General features: G+C 46.4%; 1 protein-coding gene across 1 annotated transcript in view; it reads right to left on the bottom strand.

Moving 5' to 3' along the window:
* LOC135246009 (leucine-rich repeat-containing G-protein coupled receptor 5-like) overlaps positions 1-5,205 on the bottom strand; it is a 55,602-nt gene extending 50,397 nt beyond the window's left edge. Inside the window, exon 1 of the mRNA XM_064319498.1 lies at positions 4,714-5,205. Within this exon, the coding sequence (XP_064175568.1) occupies positions 4,714-5,084 (371 nt within the window). The 5' untranslated portion in view covers positions 5,085-5,205. The remainder of the gene's footprint in view (positions 1-4,713) is intronic.
* Between the last annotated feature and the right edge of the window lie 11,404 nt (positions 5,206-16,609).

Here is a 16,609-nt window from a genome sequence, read left to right as displayed (position 1 = left end):
AACGCTGCGTCATCCGCGAGCCCTAATGAGAACTAATCGCGCTGCCGCGCTCGGCCCAAAACAGCTCCATGGATACCTCTTTTTTTACTTTTTTTTTTAGAGCCGTTCCCGCTCCCACGGGCTCTCGGGGCTGGGAGAGGAGCGGGCCTTCCTCTGGGGGGACAGCGCATTAGCCTTAATCAAAACCTCCTGTGGGCCGGGGAGAGGTCACCCGACACCGCCTGTATCTCCCTCCCTCTCAAACGCATGCACTCTATGGCGATAATTTCATAAACCCACTCAGCTGTTTGTTTAAAAAAAACATTTTCTTCATCCTGTAGGCTGTCCACTCAAGGCAGCGTGGGTAATTGCACACTGGTGGGTGTGGTGGCAGCAGGGGTGGAAAACCTTTAAATAATCTCCACTTGTCATACAGCCCTTAATTCCACCTTTATTATTTCTGTTCAGCAATTCCACTTTCAACAGTGTTAGCAAAAATTCTGCTTTTCAGCACTTAAATTATTTCCATTCATATTTAATGTAAATCATAACATCTCTTGGATTTCCCTCATTCAGTAATTAAGGATAATTAAATGCATCCATTTACTATTTACTTGCCAAAATGTAGATAAGTTCATCAAGCATCTCTTTTGATCAAGCTGGAGCCAAAGCATCTTTGCTAACTCTCTCAGGATAGAAAATGACTGGCAGCTGATGATTAGCTTCACCACAAGCGTGTCGCCTAAGTCGGGCATTTCCTGAGCGATGGGATTCGTCCGTCGCAGGGCAAGGACACTGTTCAGAGAGTAAAACCGCGGCGCGGAGCGCGGCTCGCCTCCACCGCCACGCGCGGAGTAAACCTCGCGCCACACCCCGTCTCCGCGGATTTAAATCAGATCGAGTCCCGGCAGCACCCCAGCGCCCAGCGCAGTAACACCGAGTCCTGAGCGCTGCTGCCGCCGCGCTGCCGTCGCCTGACAGCTGCAGTGGAGCATGCAGACGCACAGTGAACCCTCAATGCACATTACCTTACAGTGCCAACACCACCAGCAGCAGAGTGGCCAAAAAAAACACCGCACAAACATTATCTATCAATGGCTGAGAACTGCTACTTTTTTTTCCCCAAGGAACAAAAACAATTAAATAAATAAAAGAAAGAAATAAATAAATGAATGAACGAATCTTGACGCCAGTGATTCTGGAAATGTAAACAGCGGAGTCTCTGGTATCCGAGAGGCCCCGCGGCAATGGCACCTTCAAGTGCAACGTTTCTGGCGCAGTCTTTTCAGTGGATTATCTTACATCTGCCGCGGGCGCTTGTCTTTGTGCGCGGAATGGGTTGTGACACGCACCGCTTTTCTCAGGGCTCAGATCCGCGGACTGCCTTGTTTTGGGTCCGTCACAGGGAAACGCTCCCCTCTGAAGGGTAACAAACACAGGCCGTTGATTTGATGACATATTCATAAAACAAAAGGATTTCTGTTTTCTCCCAGTATTTGGACGACTTAAAGATTCTCTTGTGAAATGGAGACGCTCCCTGCAGCCCCCCCCGCCCAGTGCATAAATGCATGCGTGTCTAACTCTCACCCGGGAAAACTCAAACACTTAGACCCACTCGTCACTGCAGGCTACAAAACAACCGACAGGATATTACCATGCATTTCACCAAACCACTGCTGCCACAAAAAAGTGAGGATTGTAAAAAAAAATATGAATCATTGTCTTGTTGAAATGCAAGAGAACCCTTTTGCCCAAAGTTAGACAAGTGTCAGAACAAGGGAACCAACTGTCTAGATTTTCTTTGGAGGAAACAAGTGAATTAATTAATGGATGAAGTCATTTATAAGCCAGCTTTGACATGCAGCTTGCTTGATTCATCCAGCACACACTTTCCAACCAACAACCTGTTTCCCTCATTTTCTGCTAACCTTGTATTGTTCCAGGCAATTAAAAAAAAACTTTATTTAAAACTCGCATTAGGCTACCCTGGAAATGTAAAAAGGCAACAGCGATTGAACTGGCGATAGTGTTTCAGAGAAACACCCTGTAGGTGCACTTTAACTCTTTGCAAGCGCTCCCCTCTCTTTCAGGGCGAGATGAAAAGGATCCGCCGCCGCGCAGACACAAGAGTTTGAGGCACCGATCCCATCTGGTTTCCGTGGCGCCCTGTTGAATTCGTGCACGCGCTCCCTGCTTGACGCTGGCGGACCGGGCCGGCCTCATTGTCCTCCGCTCGCTGAATAATGAGGCGGATTGTCCGCGGTCCGCACCTCCGCTCCCCCGCTATAGTGTCCCCCGCTCTCAGCCGTATGGTTTCCCTGTCACTCTGTCCATCAAGCTGACACAGGAAACTATGCACCCAACAGCCATTACCATATGCATGCCATTATGCGGACTTCCTGGGGGATTAATGAATGCTTGTACTGCAGGTAAATTATTCCATGTAACAGTACACATTTTTTAAACTTATATCTATCACAGAGGTCTAGTTTAAAAAATGGCCCAAATGAATTTTATTCCTGGTTATGCTTTTATTATTAGTTTTCTGAATTGCCAAAATTATTTAAATGCATACACATTTGCTCAAATACATGTTTTGACAAATACTTTACATTTGTATGTCTTGCTGTATATAATAATAACTTTCCCAAATCAGTGCAATATAGTGATTTAGTGAATATAGTGTACAAATTAATAAATTAGCCAAATGCATGATTGCCTGCGCATCTTAATGCCTAGTCATCTTAGTAAAATCATAGTGACCTCTGAAACACCTTAGAGGGGAGGGTCTTGGCAAAATGCATTTATCAAGCAGCGCGTGAAGCCGCTATTGGTAACACTGTATGCACTTCACACCAAACCTGTTTGCTCCATTGCAGAAATGTGCCGTACGAGGCCCAAAGGGCCGGCTTCTTCCATCAGCTCCGTGTAAGTCTAACTTTGTTTGGCACGGTCTTTTCAGTGCTTCAAAACATTTCACCCAGCAAGTGCCACGGCGCATTCAAAAGGCTGCCGACAGGCAACCTCAACGCTTCCAGCACAAAGGCACCGCGCCTCTCGCGCAGGTAATCCCTACTGCAGTTCGGCAGGAGGAAGGAGAGGTGGGCTTTGATCTCGCGCAATTTCCTACATAACGGCAGATACTTTCCCGATCGCGCTGCCAAAGGACGTCACTCGATACAGGGGTTAACTGCTGCCACTTCTGTTTGAGCCGCTGTATTGGCAGCCAAGTATAGCTCCAGGAGCAATCGACCTTTCTATTTTTGGGTGGGCTGCGAAATTTTTATGCAGCCTGCCGTATTTCCACAGATGAAAGGATCATATCCCGTGAACTGGGCAGGCACTCAAACTTTGACTGTGAGCGGTTTTATTTATTTATTTATTTTGTTTTGTTAGCTTTTTCCTGATCGAGCTTGATTAAAAACGTATTCAGCTCTGCGGTTCACCGCCTTAATTCCAACTTCAATCAAAAAACAGCACGAGCTCCATTCCGACCTTACGCAACTCAATTTACAATTAAATATTCCCATTTCTGCAGGCGTTTGCTCTGCATTGGATGACGCAATGCTTGATTCCTGAAACCAAAGTTAGAGCCGTGATTTCTCTCATAATCTCGGTAGGAACTTACATAGGAAAGACAGCATTTGCGCACATTTCCTCTGGTCATGTCATTTCCTACTGCTGTACAAGATAATGTATTACTTTGGCTTAATCCAATCAACACGAGTAACACTACTGCAACTGTTGCCAAAATGTGTAACAAATAGCGAAAACTGTGTATATTAAACGGCAAATATTAATTCCGGGAAGACAAAATATTATGATTATTATTGTTATTATTATTTTAATTTAACTGTGGAGAGTCCTGGGCCTGTTCACAGACACGCATTTGAAAACGATGAGCAAGTCCTTCTTTAAAATTATGTAAAAGTACTGACGTATCACGAAAACGCGATTAAACTAAGTAGATCGTCACTTGCACGTACCATTAATTCTAAAATAAACATTTAGCAAAAGGTGATAAAATTGCCGCATTACGTACTTGCCATTACACATCTATAGCAGCCTATAAGGCTGTGGAGTGACAATAACAGGTTGCCCGTGATGTATGTCAAGTTTGCAGCTACTGCTTAGAAGGCAGAACACTTTAAAACATACAGATAACTAAACGCGTGAAATTGGTGATCCAGCATTGTAAAAAAATATATGTAATTCCTCTGTTTATATTTTTTACATTTTAACTGTCTGTCACAGTAACAAACGGCCATAAAAATCACCCAACACTCCAAAAAAAAAATCGAATAATTTAAATTATTCATCCCCGCTCACGAAAATAATGTATGTAGGCTACTATATTCTTGGTCACGTAACAATTAGTTGTTGTTTATTGCTGATATATTAGTGACCTTCAAAGATAATGCAATGTGTTCTAATTGATGCAATAAAACGCCTTCATTGAATCACTCCATGTGGTATATGCTTGTACGTTCTTTATAAAATATAACGTCATAAACGCATGAAAGTGTGAACATTTAACATCGTAAAGAGTCTGAACTCCCGCGACTTTTTACGCAGTGTAACTGTGTGGCTGGTTCAGCATTCGGATATGTGTCAATATTGAACATTTTAATCCAGCAACCAAAAATAAGCACACGGCTATTATTTTTTTGTTACAATTCAGTGCCAAATTGCACACGTGTCTTATTCTCACGGGGAAAAACGCCGTAGACTTACAGATATGAAGTAAAGACGCTAAGGTTTGCTGGAAGAGCCGTCAGGCCGAGGTCCGAGCAGTCGACTCGCAGAAGCATGCCGTCCTCTTCACAGTGACAGCGGGACGGGCAGTCGCCGTGACGAGCGCCCGTCTGCGCTGTCCCCCCGCAATGAACTACCACCAGCAGCAAGGTGAACAAAACTCTGTAAGCGCTTACCATCCCTGCCGCTCTCGAGAAAGAACTGCGTATCATTGTATCCACTACTATATCAGCGCGACAGGTTATTTTTTTCTTTTTAAACTTTGCAATCGTGGTATTTGGCAGCGCTCTACGCCGTGATAACGTGGACAGTTCGACCAATGCGTCTCGTGTGACTCGTGTGAAAACCATCCCCGAGTCTCACCGCTTTAAACAGTCTTGCCTGCACACCGCGCTTCGTGACGTCAGTCAATGCCATTCAAAAACCGTCCGAGTTATGCTGGGAAGAACGCGCTTCAGTTCTGCGGACTTCTGTTCCGCTCCACGCACTGCACGCGGTTACTGTTTGTAATATATGCACAATGAATGCACGAACTTTGCAAATGATTCACGGGCTTATCTTGTATTCGTTTTGGATAGTGCTGAAACTATTATACCAAGACAAACGCCTTCACGCTTCATTTTAATTTTAATCTTGTTTTTTTTTTTTTGTGGGTAAAAGAGCTTTGCTTAAATCCCCTGAAGAATGTTTTAAAAGGTAGGGAACCGCTACCTTTGTTCTTATTTCATTGCACTGTCAATGATTGACATTCTCCTGAAGTTAAAACTTTTACTTATTTTGTCCTATGTTTATGTGTATAGGCAGTGTGCGAGTTTGCGCCAAGTACAATGAATATCGGCCTGACGAGAAGGGAACAGTACATCATTATATCCCTCGAGGGGGAGGGACCCGAGGGCTTTATAGATTGTAAAATGAAATCATTTAGAGTAACCTGAGATTAGATTTTATCAGGGTTGGTTAGCGATGATGCAACCACCGATGCAACATATGCGTTCAGCAATTTAACTCATTAAAAAAAGCATACTGTTCAAAGCTTCACCTTTTAACAACACAGATACTTTTGTGTTAGGCCTTTTATTTATTTGTTAATTTATATAGTTTGTCTTTTTGAAGTAATGCGGCACTCCAGGTGAAAGAAGCAGACTCCCAACAGTTCAACGTGTCGTTTATCAGGGCTGGAGTGGCAGGTGTTGACCCGCAGTGCGTTGTGGGTAACCTCGCGAGTAGCCGCTTTGTGTGCCCCTGACGGTCCGGGTGAACCAGCGAGCCCCGGCCGTCTTCTCGCCCTCCCATTGGCCGCTCGGGCGCGTGAGGCATTACCTCACCTAGCTCGCCGCCATGTGAACCGAAGGCTCTGCTTTCAGGCTCACTCTTAAGGCTTAAGCGCTCGCAGTTAGAGTGCGGGCGATTGCATTGTGTTTGGTAAGGTCTGTCTCTCTCTCGCCTCGGCATTGTGAGGAGAGATCTAAGGGCTAGCTGATCCTTTAATTGCAGACAGATGTCTCGCGCTGCAGCTCCAATAAGCCCTGGTACAAATGAGGAGCGCTGCCATTGCCCGTTGTCGGGAAAAAAACCATCGGCGTGGGTTTTCAGTGGCACCCGCCATAGTGAGACGTTCCGCGGCCTACGACAAGGACCCCCCCCTCCCCTCCCCCTTACGAGACGGGACAGGACCGCAGGACGCAGAGAAGGTTCCGGAATGTCGCGCGGACCCGCCCCGTCCCCTCACCGCCGCTGTGGCCCTCACGCCACAGGTATGCGTCCCGTTCTGCCCGTCAGGGGTCAGAATCTTCCGCTGGCCATTTGCAAAAGCAAAAGACACCGCCCCCCCTACCCTCCACCTCCCTCCCCCCCTCCTCCCCCAAGAGCCATGGATTTATATAATACGGACGGAGTGAAGTCTAGCGGTGCGGCTGGAAGGCGCTCTGAGCAGACAGTGTAAATAGGATTAATTGGGAGTTTTGTGCGCTAGTCTCATGGCTGAGGGCCATAAGGAAATGGGGAAACAATGCGCTTTTCACAATACCACATGGCACGGCCAGCCCGCGCTGCTCCTCGGGCCCTGGCACACTGGCACTGAACCTTGGTTACCCCTTATCTGAGCCATCTCTACACAAAGAGGAAACACATCATTTGCATTTTATACATCGCTCATAATCCCACTTCCGAGATGCAGGCAGAGATAGCTGCAGACAGCTGCCTTACGTAAACTCATTTCATTATCAGCGGGAGAGTAATGCTGAACACCCACGTCCCCTGAGCATTTCAACTACCGCTAACACACACACCCAGGTTCACCCCTACATCTACACACTCCCTGAGACACACAAGCACCACACATACAGCATGCACACACACTTGCACACACACACTACCACATACACACACTGCCACACACACACACGCACACACACACACTCACACACTCACACACACACACTTGCACGTGCACACACACGCACATACACACACTCACACACACACACACACACACACACACAAGGCTAATCCTGATATAAGAATGAGAGACTAGCATACTCAAGGCTGCGAGGGAACTGGCAGTTGTGGCGTAGTTTATTCAATGGCATTGAGGGCTTTCTGGCTTTGTGTACTAAGTATTTATTAATCAGTTAAGATCATTTGCCTTGTGTATGCTTGAGCAAAACATATCTCAAAGGCTTTATTTTCTAATATTTGCTCTACTAAATCAATCCGGAGGATTCAGGGAAAATATTAGTTACAAGCTCTAACTGATTTATGAATGTTCAATAATACAGTGAAGAGAGCCAAATAGATATTCTTTTTCACAGAACAGCCTACATTTTTATAAATGGTCAAAACAAATGTTTCATACATGACTTTTTGATCATATTATTTTGTTCAAATAACATAGTGCTTTAGTATCTATGTTTCTCCCTCGACAATAATCAAGACAAACATCCATGTAACTTTAAAAGAGCAAAAAATGAAACAAACCACTTTTTGAGTGAAATAATGTCAGTATTGTGCTCTGTCAAGTTTGTTTCGTGTGAAATGTTCCAGTAAACGAATACCTTTATAAGGCTAATCACATCTGTTCCAGGAATTGGTTAATTTTGGAAGATAAATAATGAAGTTACCCAGCATGCTTTGTTTCTAGGAAAATGTAGTCAGGGGAGCAGAGAGTTCATTATTTGGGTAATATTTTGTGTCATTAGTGGAAAAAAACATTGGAGTTTCTCCCAAAGAGTTTTTTTTCTTTCTTATTTCAAATTGTGCAGTTCAATACAGATTTTCTTAATGTGTATTGAACTGATTTCAGATTATTTATTCATTCAGGCCTCATTACCTTGGGGAAGTATATTCTAAAAATGGTTACTAGTAATATATTTTACACAGAATTCATTTTCTATTGATTTACTATTTCTATCATAGTAAAATTGGAACCTACATTTAAAAAAATGCAAATAGACATAAGAAAATATATTTAAAACAGAAACTAAATGGAAAGGTAGCAATTCTTTTTGCTTTCAAGGGTCAGAGACTTTGTTGCACACATTATTTTCCCATGTACGTATAAACAACAGCAGCTTTCGGGAATTGCCCTTCAGTCGTGAAAGGAAGACAGCAAAGGGTTTATGGCTGTAATGGGAGGCAGCGGTTACCTCATCGCAGGCGAAGGAAAACAGATATTATCACGCTGCGCGGTGGCAGGAAGCAGCGCTCACCGATGAACGCGCGCGTCCTGGCGCACGGCACACCTGACGGATGGAATGGCTGGAACGACAGAGCGGGGCTTCAGCCCGTAAGCCGTCTGCAGCTGCTGGCACGGGGGGGAAATGACCTCACCGCGCGTATACGCCTCAGCGTTTCAAAAAGCCCTGCCGATAACCGTCTGCCGTGGGGATGTTATTCTTAGCCAGTCAAGCAGCTCCTCTCGTGCGTTCAGATCAGACGGAGGAAAATACCTGCCGCGCATCGCTGTTATAAATCTGTTATCGGCCATTATCTCATCCGTTATAGCACCCTGCGACACGGAGGTGCTGAGAGGAGATATGAGGATGATGATGATGATGATGGCGATGGTGATGGTGATGGTGACTGCAGCCTTCATGTTCTGGTAGTTTCCTTATCATGCCAAAGGCGACCTGCAGAGTTATGGGAGTGACGAGCGCTCTGGAGTTGTTACAGCAGTGCATCACTACAGAAACATACAAGTTCAAACCACCTCTGCTCAGCAACAAGGAGCTAATTGTGTGGAGCACAAAGCGTTTGTGTGCGGCAGGGTGAAACTCGATGACGGAAAGCCTCTCCCGTTCGCTGCGAGCGTGTTTGGGATTGACACCTCCAGCTTAGCCTCCTCAGCGCTGGAGCCTGGAGCAGAGCGGCAACCCTTAACACGCGGTGTGAATCACTCACCTCTGCGTGCACCTGTCCCACACACAGCGCGGCACAGGAAGCACTGTAATAGTGCATTTTATTAATACATTATTATGATTAACGTGCAAAAGTAAGACATTGGAGATCATGCATGCATTGTTGTATGTAACTTATCTGTGATGCAGACAGGATTGGTCTACTCTGTATACTCCACGTGATGCACGTCCCACAGTGGCTGCATGTACTATTTACCAAGACCTGAAATACACTAATTCAACACTAACAGAGTTTACATGAGTCTAATAGGGACCACTTGTACTCTATCAGAGTTAAAAGTACTATGTGAGAGTTGATTTAACACTGAACACTGTACTGTGTGCAATCCTGCTGAGCCCAGTGCCTCTGTCCTTCCCTATACTGCGGGGCTGTTCTCCACAGTCTCCATCGCACGGGCTTATGCAGAGCAGGCCCCTCATTTTCAGCACGATTTCTGCAACCCGACTGGACGTTCAGATCGCCACATGGCGAAACGTGGGATTAAAGTGGTTTTAAAGAGTCAAAACGACTGGATGTTGTGCTGTAACCAATGCCGTGCGTGCAACAGGTGCAGGGTTTCGTTTGCCTCGCGCGAGTGTCCACGGAGAGCGCGTGACGTGCTTTTCTTTCCCAAATGTGCCTCACAGCCCCGAAAGCAGCCGCAGTCACAACCCAACCAGCGGGTCCTGATCCAAAATGTGGAGCCCACTGATGCAGAAAAAACCCTGGACGTGATACGTGAAGCGGCATGCTTGTCGTCTTCTGTCACTGTCCAAGAAACTGCCTCTCTTTGGGACGAGCTGCAGTGACCCGACCTGGGACCTCTGCTCCCCCCCCCCCTCCCCGTATTTAATATGCGCATCTGTGCCAGCTCATCATCATGACATCATCACTCTGGACGACCCAACCAGCGGACGCGCGCGCACAGCCTGATTTATGAAAGCGTCCCTCTGCTGGTCAGAGGGAGTACTATTAATCATGTGATAGACCTCGCTGCTATTTTACGCTCATAGGGATATGCCAAATCTGCACGCGCGCGTGTGTGTGTTTATAGTTATATATCATGTGTCCAATGAATGAGCCTTATTTTATTGACTGACCTTTACAGTGAATGTCCTGCTGGGAGTCTCCTTGGCGAAAGCGTGTATGTGTGCGTGCGCGTATGCACGCATGTGCGTCTGTGTGTGTGCATGTGTGTGTGTGTGTGTGTGGTGTGCATGTGTGTGTGTATGTGCGTGTGGGGTGTGTGTGTGTATGTGTGTGTGAGTGTGTGCGTCTGTGTGCGTGTGTGTGTGTGTGTGTGTGCGTGTGCTGTTATAAAACAGCCTTCATTACTTTGTTGTGTTTCAGAGAAGACAGTTAATGCATGTCATGCCAGGACAGTTGAGGGAAATATGAGATGTCTCCTGATTAGTGCCAGGGAGCTCTGTGAGGATTAAAGTGTCACTGCTCCAACATGCGCTCCCGCTGACATCATCATCTCCAGCTCCTTCCAAACCGCAGCCGCCTCTTTAGGCGCTGTCCTGCCCTCTGCATCCACCTCCTCACGCCCCGTCTCCTCGCTCTCTCCCCCCCCCCTTAGATTACTACCGATAGGCGGAATGGACGAGTTAATGTCCAGTACGCTAATGGGATTAGTGGATCAGCAGCTCCTTGCCAGCTTTTTCCTCCAAATCATGTTTTTTTTTTTTGGGAAGAGTCAAAGGAAGGAGGGGGGATTTGTGGGGGGAGTGGGCGTGGTTTACAGCTCTGCCACAGACATCACTGGCTCCAGCCACCGTTGGCATTGTGCGGCTTAATTGGCTCTGACGGTGGAGGCGGTGCGCCGAGCCAAACTGGGCCGCGCTTCTCTCCTGGCGCAGGTGGAGGCGGCGCCCTCCTTTGATCCGCCACGCCGCCCCGCCCCGCCGCGCGCGGGCCCCGCCCTCCCAGGTCCCCGTCTGCGGCCGGGCAGGTAATCTTACAGAGGGCACAGCGCCTTTGTCTGGCAGAGAGAGACAGAGAAGTCCCTGATGTGAGTGACAGTGTAGGCTCCGCCCCCCCATGCGTACCCCCCCTCCACGTCCCTCCCCCCCGCCCCCATGTCCCTGCCCAGCCCGCTGTGTGCAAAGCACAGGTGATGTGTGGCTGCTGTACAAGTCAAGGCGCTGAAAAGGTGTTTTTAATGTGGAGGCGGTTCAGGGACTGGGTTACAAACCCCCAATGGTGCCTGCATGGACGGTCTGTCCGTCTATCTTTGCAGCGTTCACATCTGAGCCATCTCATTGGTTGATCGAGGCGTTGAAGCTTTGGTAGGTCTTGTGGAAGTGGCACGGTGCTATCAAGGTTGGATAAAGTGTTTGGCTGAGAATTTTTTAGCCTGGCCAGATTGTAACTCATCCAAGTTTCTATTCCCTATTATTCGTGCTGTCCTCTGATTGGTGCTCATGCCCCATGTGACACGACCAGGCCATTCGGAGACTAAGTATTTGCCTTGTGCAAGGAGCAAAGCAGCATTCTCTGGGCTTATTCACAGGAAGCTGTGTGACACTTCAAATCCATCTGAACGCTTAGTAGGAATTTGGCTGAATGGTTTTCAGCACCCCTCAGGAGATGGGTGCATGGGTGTGTCCTTTGGCAGGAATTTGGGCTTTTTTTTGGGCTGGTGAAGGGGTGCCTCGCTACCATCAGCTCACTGCAGTGTTCAGCACCTGAATGTTGATTCCCGTTTCTGTTTAAAATGTTCAGTGCCAGAGTGTACCTGCACTGTGTGTCATAAAAGACGGTCTCACTAGCTTAGCTCAGGTGTTGTGCGGCCATATCACCGCGCTTCAGACGCCTCTGCCCATGAAGAAAAAAAGGTTCATGACAGTTTGAGATTTGAAAGTTCAAGCGCAAGGAGAAGAGCGAGCGAGCGGTGCTGTGAAAGGCTGTTTTCGGGAGGGGGCGATGAATCAGGCGGACATCTTAATATTCTCAGCCCCTTATCTCAGGAGCCATGTGGATGTCGTCTCGCCTGTGTTGAGATTAAGAGATAGCAGACTATAATCCCTAAATTCTTAAGGGGATTTTATTTTTCTTTTCAGCGGCTGCCAAGCGGCAGCCCCCTTTACCTGGAGTGACTTCCAGAGCATTATAAAGCCAGTATACGGGTAGAGTTCAACTGAGCCTGCGCAATTATACGCAGAATAATACACACCCGCTTTAACATCATCTGCAACACAGAGCAGTAAATTTAATCTAAAACACACAGTAACACATGCTGAAAATTACATTTATTTATTTATTTATTTATTTTGCTGCCAACTGGCTGCAAAATAAGTATAAATAGGTATTTTACTTTAAATAGAAAATCTGCGCAAATGAAATGGTGCAGCGAGTGGTAGGAGTGCTCGGGAAGGTTCAGGAGGACGTACTGCGCGCTTGGAGCAGTGAAGGCTTGTTGCATAGGAGCTGCTGAGTGAGTCTATCTCTGCTCCATTGTTATTCGCCCGGCTCATGAATGAATGCTTTGTCCTGTCTGTGAACCGACGGCGCCCTCAGACAGGACTCCCGGCGCTTGAGTCACGATCTCGCGGCTCAACCCACGCCTGACGCAGCCCTAACGCTTAAAGCTTAAACGGCTCCTCTGGATATCCGGCAGACGCAGACGGTCCCGCCCCGGTTCTGCCCGTCCTCGACGTGTGGGGTCAAGGTGGCCGTTTCTGACAGAAAACTGAGAGAGACTGTCCAGAGGTCTTCAGAAATGGAAACCAGCAGAGCGGGTTCTCTCAGACTCTCTCCCAGCGGTTAAACAATAACATCTGATTCACATTTCAGCATTTCGCTATTCATGCTTAGAAAGTGTCTTCCACCTTATAAATGTTTTTAGAGTCATCATCTGCGGAGCAAGGTCAGTGCGGTGTTGCTCTGAAGACAGGGTTTGTTTTGTCAGACTGCGTAGTCCTTATCAGCCCAAGATATCCCAGGTATCTCTCCTTTTATCTCACATGTTTTGTGACCTGATAAATCCCCTTTGATGGTGATAAAGTTGGAACACTTCACGTAGTTCATCTTTCACACTATAATTCGGTAATTATTCATCTGGTTGCTTCCATTTTAGAGTCTACAGTTTTGTTCATTTTTTTTTTTTTTATCAAAAATGTTTGTCCAGCTTTCATAAATAAATAAAAAAATTGTCATGCTATCTTTGGATGAATTGCAGGGGCAGAAATGCATATGATAGATAAATTAAATGGGTCTATTACTTGTTGGCGCCCATATTTACCTTCATGTGAACGTGTTTATTGATAGGGCTAATAACAAACTATCTTAACATAGAATGCATGTAATGCGCACAACTGAAATGCATGCAACAGAGGCTGTCATAATGTGGACGTTTAGTGAGCTTTATGGATCAATAATAATTTGAATACAGCACAATAAATGTAACATTTGGCTCGTTGCGTCTTAAATGTCCGATATAATACCGGAACAAGCAAGATAAGTATTTCCTGCTTTGTCCCGGCAATTAATCTCTAGCATTGCATAAGAAAATGAGGCTGATTGATTTGTTGCGCCGTATCCTGCCGGGGGCTACGTCCCCCTCTCCTTGTCTGCAGAAGGTAAATGGATGAAGCCGATTTCACCCAGTCTGTTTTCATTGCAATTATAGAACTGCCGCTGTCATGCCTTGAATGTTATTCATTGGTTTGCTGAAGATTAAACGATCAAACTTATACCAGGACTGCAGTGCACTATTTCGTCTCTCGTTGACTTCACACTGCTTTTGGAGAACGAACTTGTTCATTACGCAGAAACAAAAAAATGCAACCAAACCAGTCTCTCTGGAAACAAAGTAATTGACGATCCCTTATATATGACATCTTTTTAAATTATTATTATTATTATTATTACTTATTATGGCTACATTTTTTCAATAGAATAATTAGAGTAACCTCAAACAGCTTTTTCAAGACTTACAATAAAATAAATAAATAAAACAAAATAAATTATTCATTTACAACCTGTGACACAACGCGTGCGATTCCGATCATATACTGTAGTGTGCTTCCACCTAGCGGGCGTTTCAAGGAGCGCGCTCCATGTCACTGTCACTCCACAGGCTTTAACCCGAAGGGCCTTCGCGGTTGAGAAAATAAAGGGGAAGGGGTCAGACAGCAGTCTTGGGGGTAATTCAGGAAAGGGGCAGTTGCCCTGCTGGTGGGTGTGGGGAACAAGGAATAGGGAGTTAGGGAAGAGCTATGTGGAGGAAAGTGAATAACATGACACTAACCACCCCAGGAGTTACCTGTGACAGCATAACTACCAGGGCAGAGACAGAGCACCTGCACCAGCAGGACCCCCACCTTCTCTGTAGTCATTGTCCTGTTGCGTTCACTGTATTTTTTTGTTGTTGTTGTTGTTGTAACGTGCACATCCGGTAAATGAATGCAATGAGCCAGGCTCAACAGAAACAAGGGGCCATGTTGATATACCGTGGGCGGGGCATCGGCACATAGCGCTGACTTTCATGGAGCGCATTCCAACTTCAAAGGCGATGAATGGTGCCATTCTCTTTTTTTTCCGGGGAGCGAGCGGTGTGTGCACTCCAGTGCCGGGAGGAGAACCCTTTCATCCTTATCAGTTTGCGTGGAATGCTGGGGGATTCTTTTCGACGGCGGTTGCTTGGAGACGTTACAGTGTATCCCTCTGAGAGGGGTACACTGTAACAGGACACAGGACACAGACAGTACACAAGGGAAACACAGAGATTACATTCAACACTATTGGCCAGTTTGAACAAAAATACCTTTTTTTGGTCCGTTCCCAGGTTTTTGGTCATCTGTCCCAGTTAAAATGAACAGTCTTGGCAACACCACCTAAAACCTTAATCCTTTTGCATATTTTACCAAATAAGTACAGTAAAGTATGATTGGACCACATCTGTATGACCAGAGAGATACAGTTCCCGGCTGATTTTTGGAATGCAGCTCTTGTATTCCAGACTGTCAACATTTTGACTGCAAGTATGGTTATTGTTCTGAAGCACATCTTCTTGTGCATCAAGTTTCTTTAAAGGGTTTCAACAAGTAGATCCTTCCCTGACAATGCAATCTGAACACAAGTGCAGCTCCTTCTATGACACAAAAGCTCAGCGTTGGTCAAATGACACGTTATATGCACACGTGATATACTCACAGACAGAGAGCTGCTTTCAAATGTTACAATGCAAGGATTTTTAATGAGGTTTAATTTCACCCGTCGCATTTCTATATATAACACTATACGCTGTGACAAAACGGAAGCCCCTCCCACTTTAATTATTAACCTGTGAAGCGGACGCGGTTGACTGGCGCGTCCTGGTGACAATGCAGGCACAATGTCCCTCGCGCTCAGCTACACCTCTCTCAGGAATGTGTGCTTTGTGGGCCACGCCTGCGCTCCCACTTCAGTACAGTGCTTTCTGCTTGTCTTTTCTCTGCAGCTCCGCTCCTGTCTGACCACATTGAAGTCTGCAGCGTAGTCCTTCTCAGACCTGCATTGGATGCCCTACGAGCCTATGGAAATATCTTTATCACAGGGTGCGTCATACTCATGCTGGGCACGTTGATCTGTTTGGTTTTTGAATCTCGACTGTGTGGGAGTGGTGGTGTTTTTTTTTTTCCCAAAGCACCGTGCATGCGGCGTGTAGTCACTGCATTAGTTGCCATGGAAACCAGGAAGCCCTATAACAGGGAGATAAGACGATAAGATCTACAGGTAACATTCCGTTCGCCGGCTTGCTTAGTCTGGGACCGTTCCCCCTGTGCTTGATAAAAATCTATTGCAAAGCACAGAGCGACACAAACATAAAGGTTATGGCTTCCTGAGAAAAGCTTATTTGCTGTAATTACTGACCTTTTTGCAACAGCAAAGGGTCCTTATGGCAGAATTCTAATATGGAGCTTCCCACTGATTGCACCACAGGTAGGACTGACTGATCCCGCTGACATGATCTGGTGGGTTTTGCCTAGACATGTAGCCCAGCTCTTACTCAACTGTCCAGTGCTGGAGCCCCTGATACAGAGGTAGGGGTGTGTTATCCCCCCCCCCCCCCAAAAAAAAACACTCTGTTAGAGGAACACAGGTGCCACTCAGGATGTTCTGTTAGTGGGACACAGCAGCCAGATTAATGCATCTTCCCCAAGCCTGCCTTACAGGTCAGTCAGTCCCGTGTTTGGATGCATTCCCCTTATTACCCCCGTTTTACTGTGTGTTTACTGAGAGTTGTGTGTTTGTGAAACTCGTGATCACCGTGATTTTCCCTGCAGTAATCCTGCAGTCTGGCCTGTGGTCAGCAGGCGCTGCGCTAGCTCCTTATATCAGGCAGCAGTGCGGCTGCACTTTCTTTTACTACGTTCTTTTCCTGCATAATCAAGGAGCTTTTAAGCTTGTGCTCTCCATGCCAGACTAATTGCTACTGCGAGCGCAGTGGAAACAGTTTTAGACGCAGCTCCTAGTGTAAGCATCACGTGTTTTG

The sequence above is a fragment of the Anguilla rostrata genome, chromosome 19 (assembly GCF_018555375.3).
Source record: "Anguilla rostrata isolate EN2019 chromosome 19, ASM1855537v3, whole genome shotgun sequence".
NCBI lineage: Eukaryota > Metazoa > Chordata > Actinopteri > Anguilliformes > Anguillidae > Anguilla > Anguilla rostrata.
This window is presented reverse-complemented; position numbering and strand designations above follow the sequence as displayed.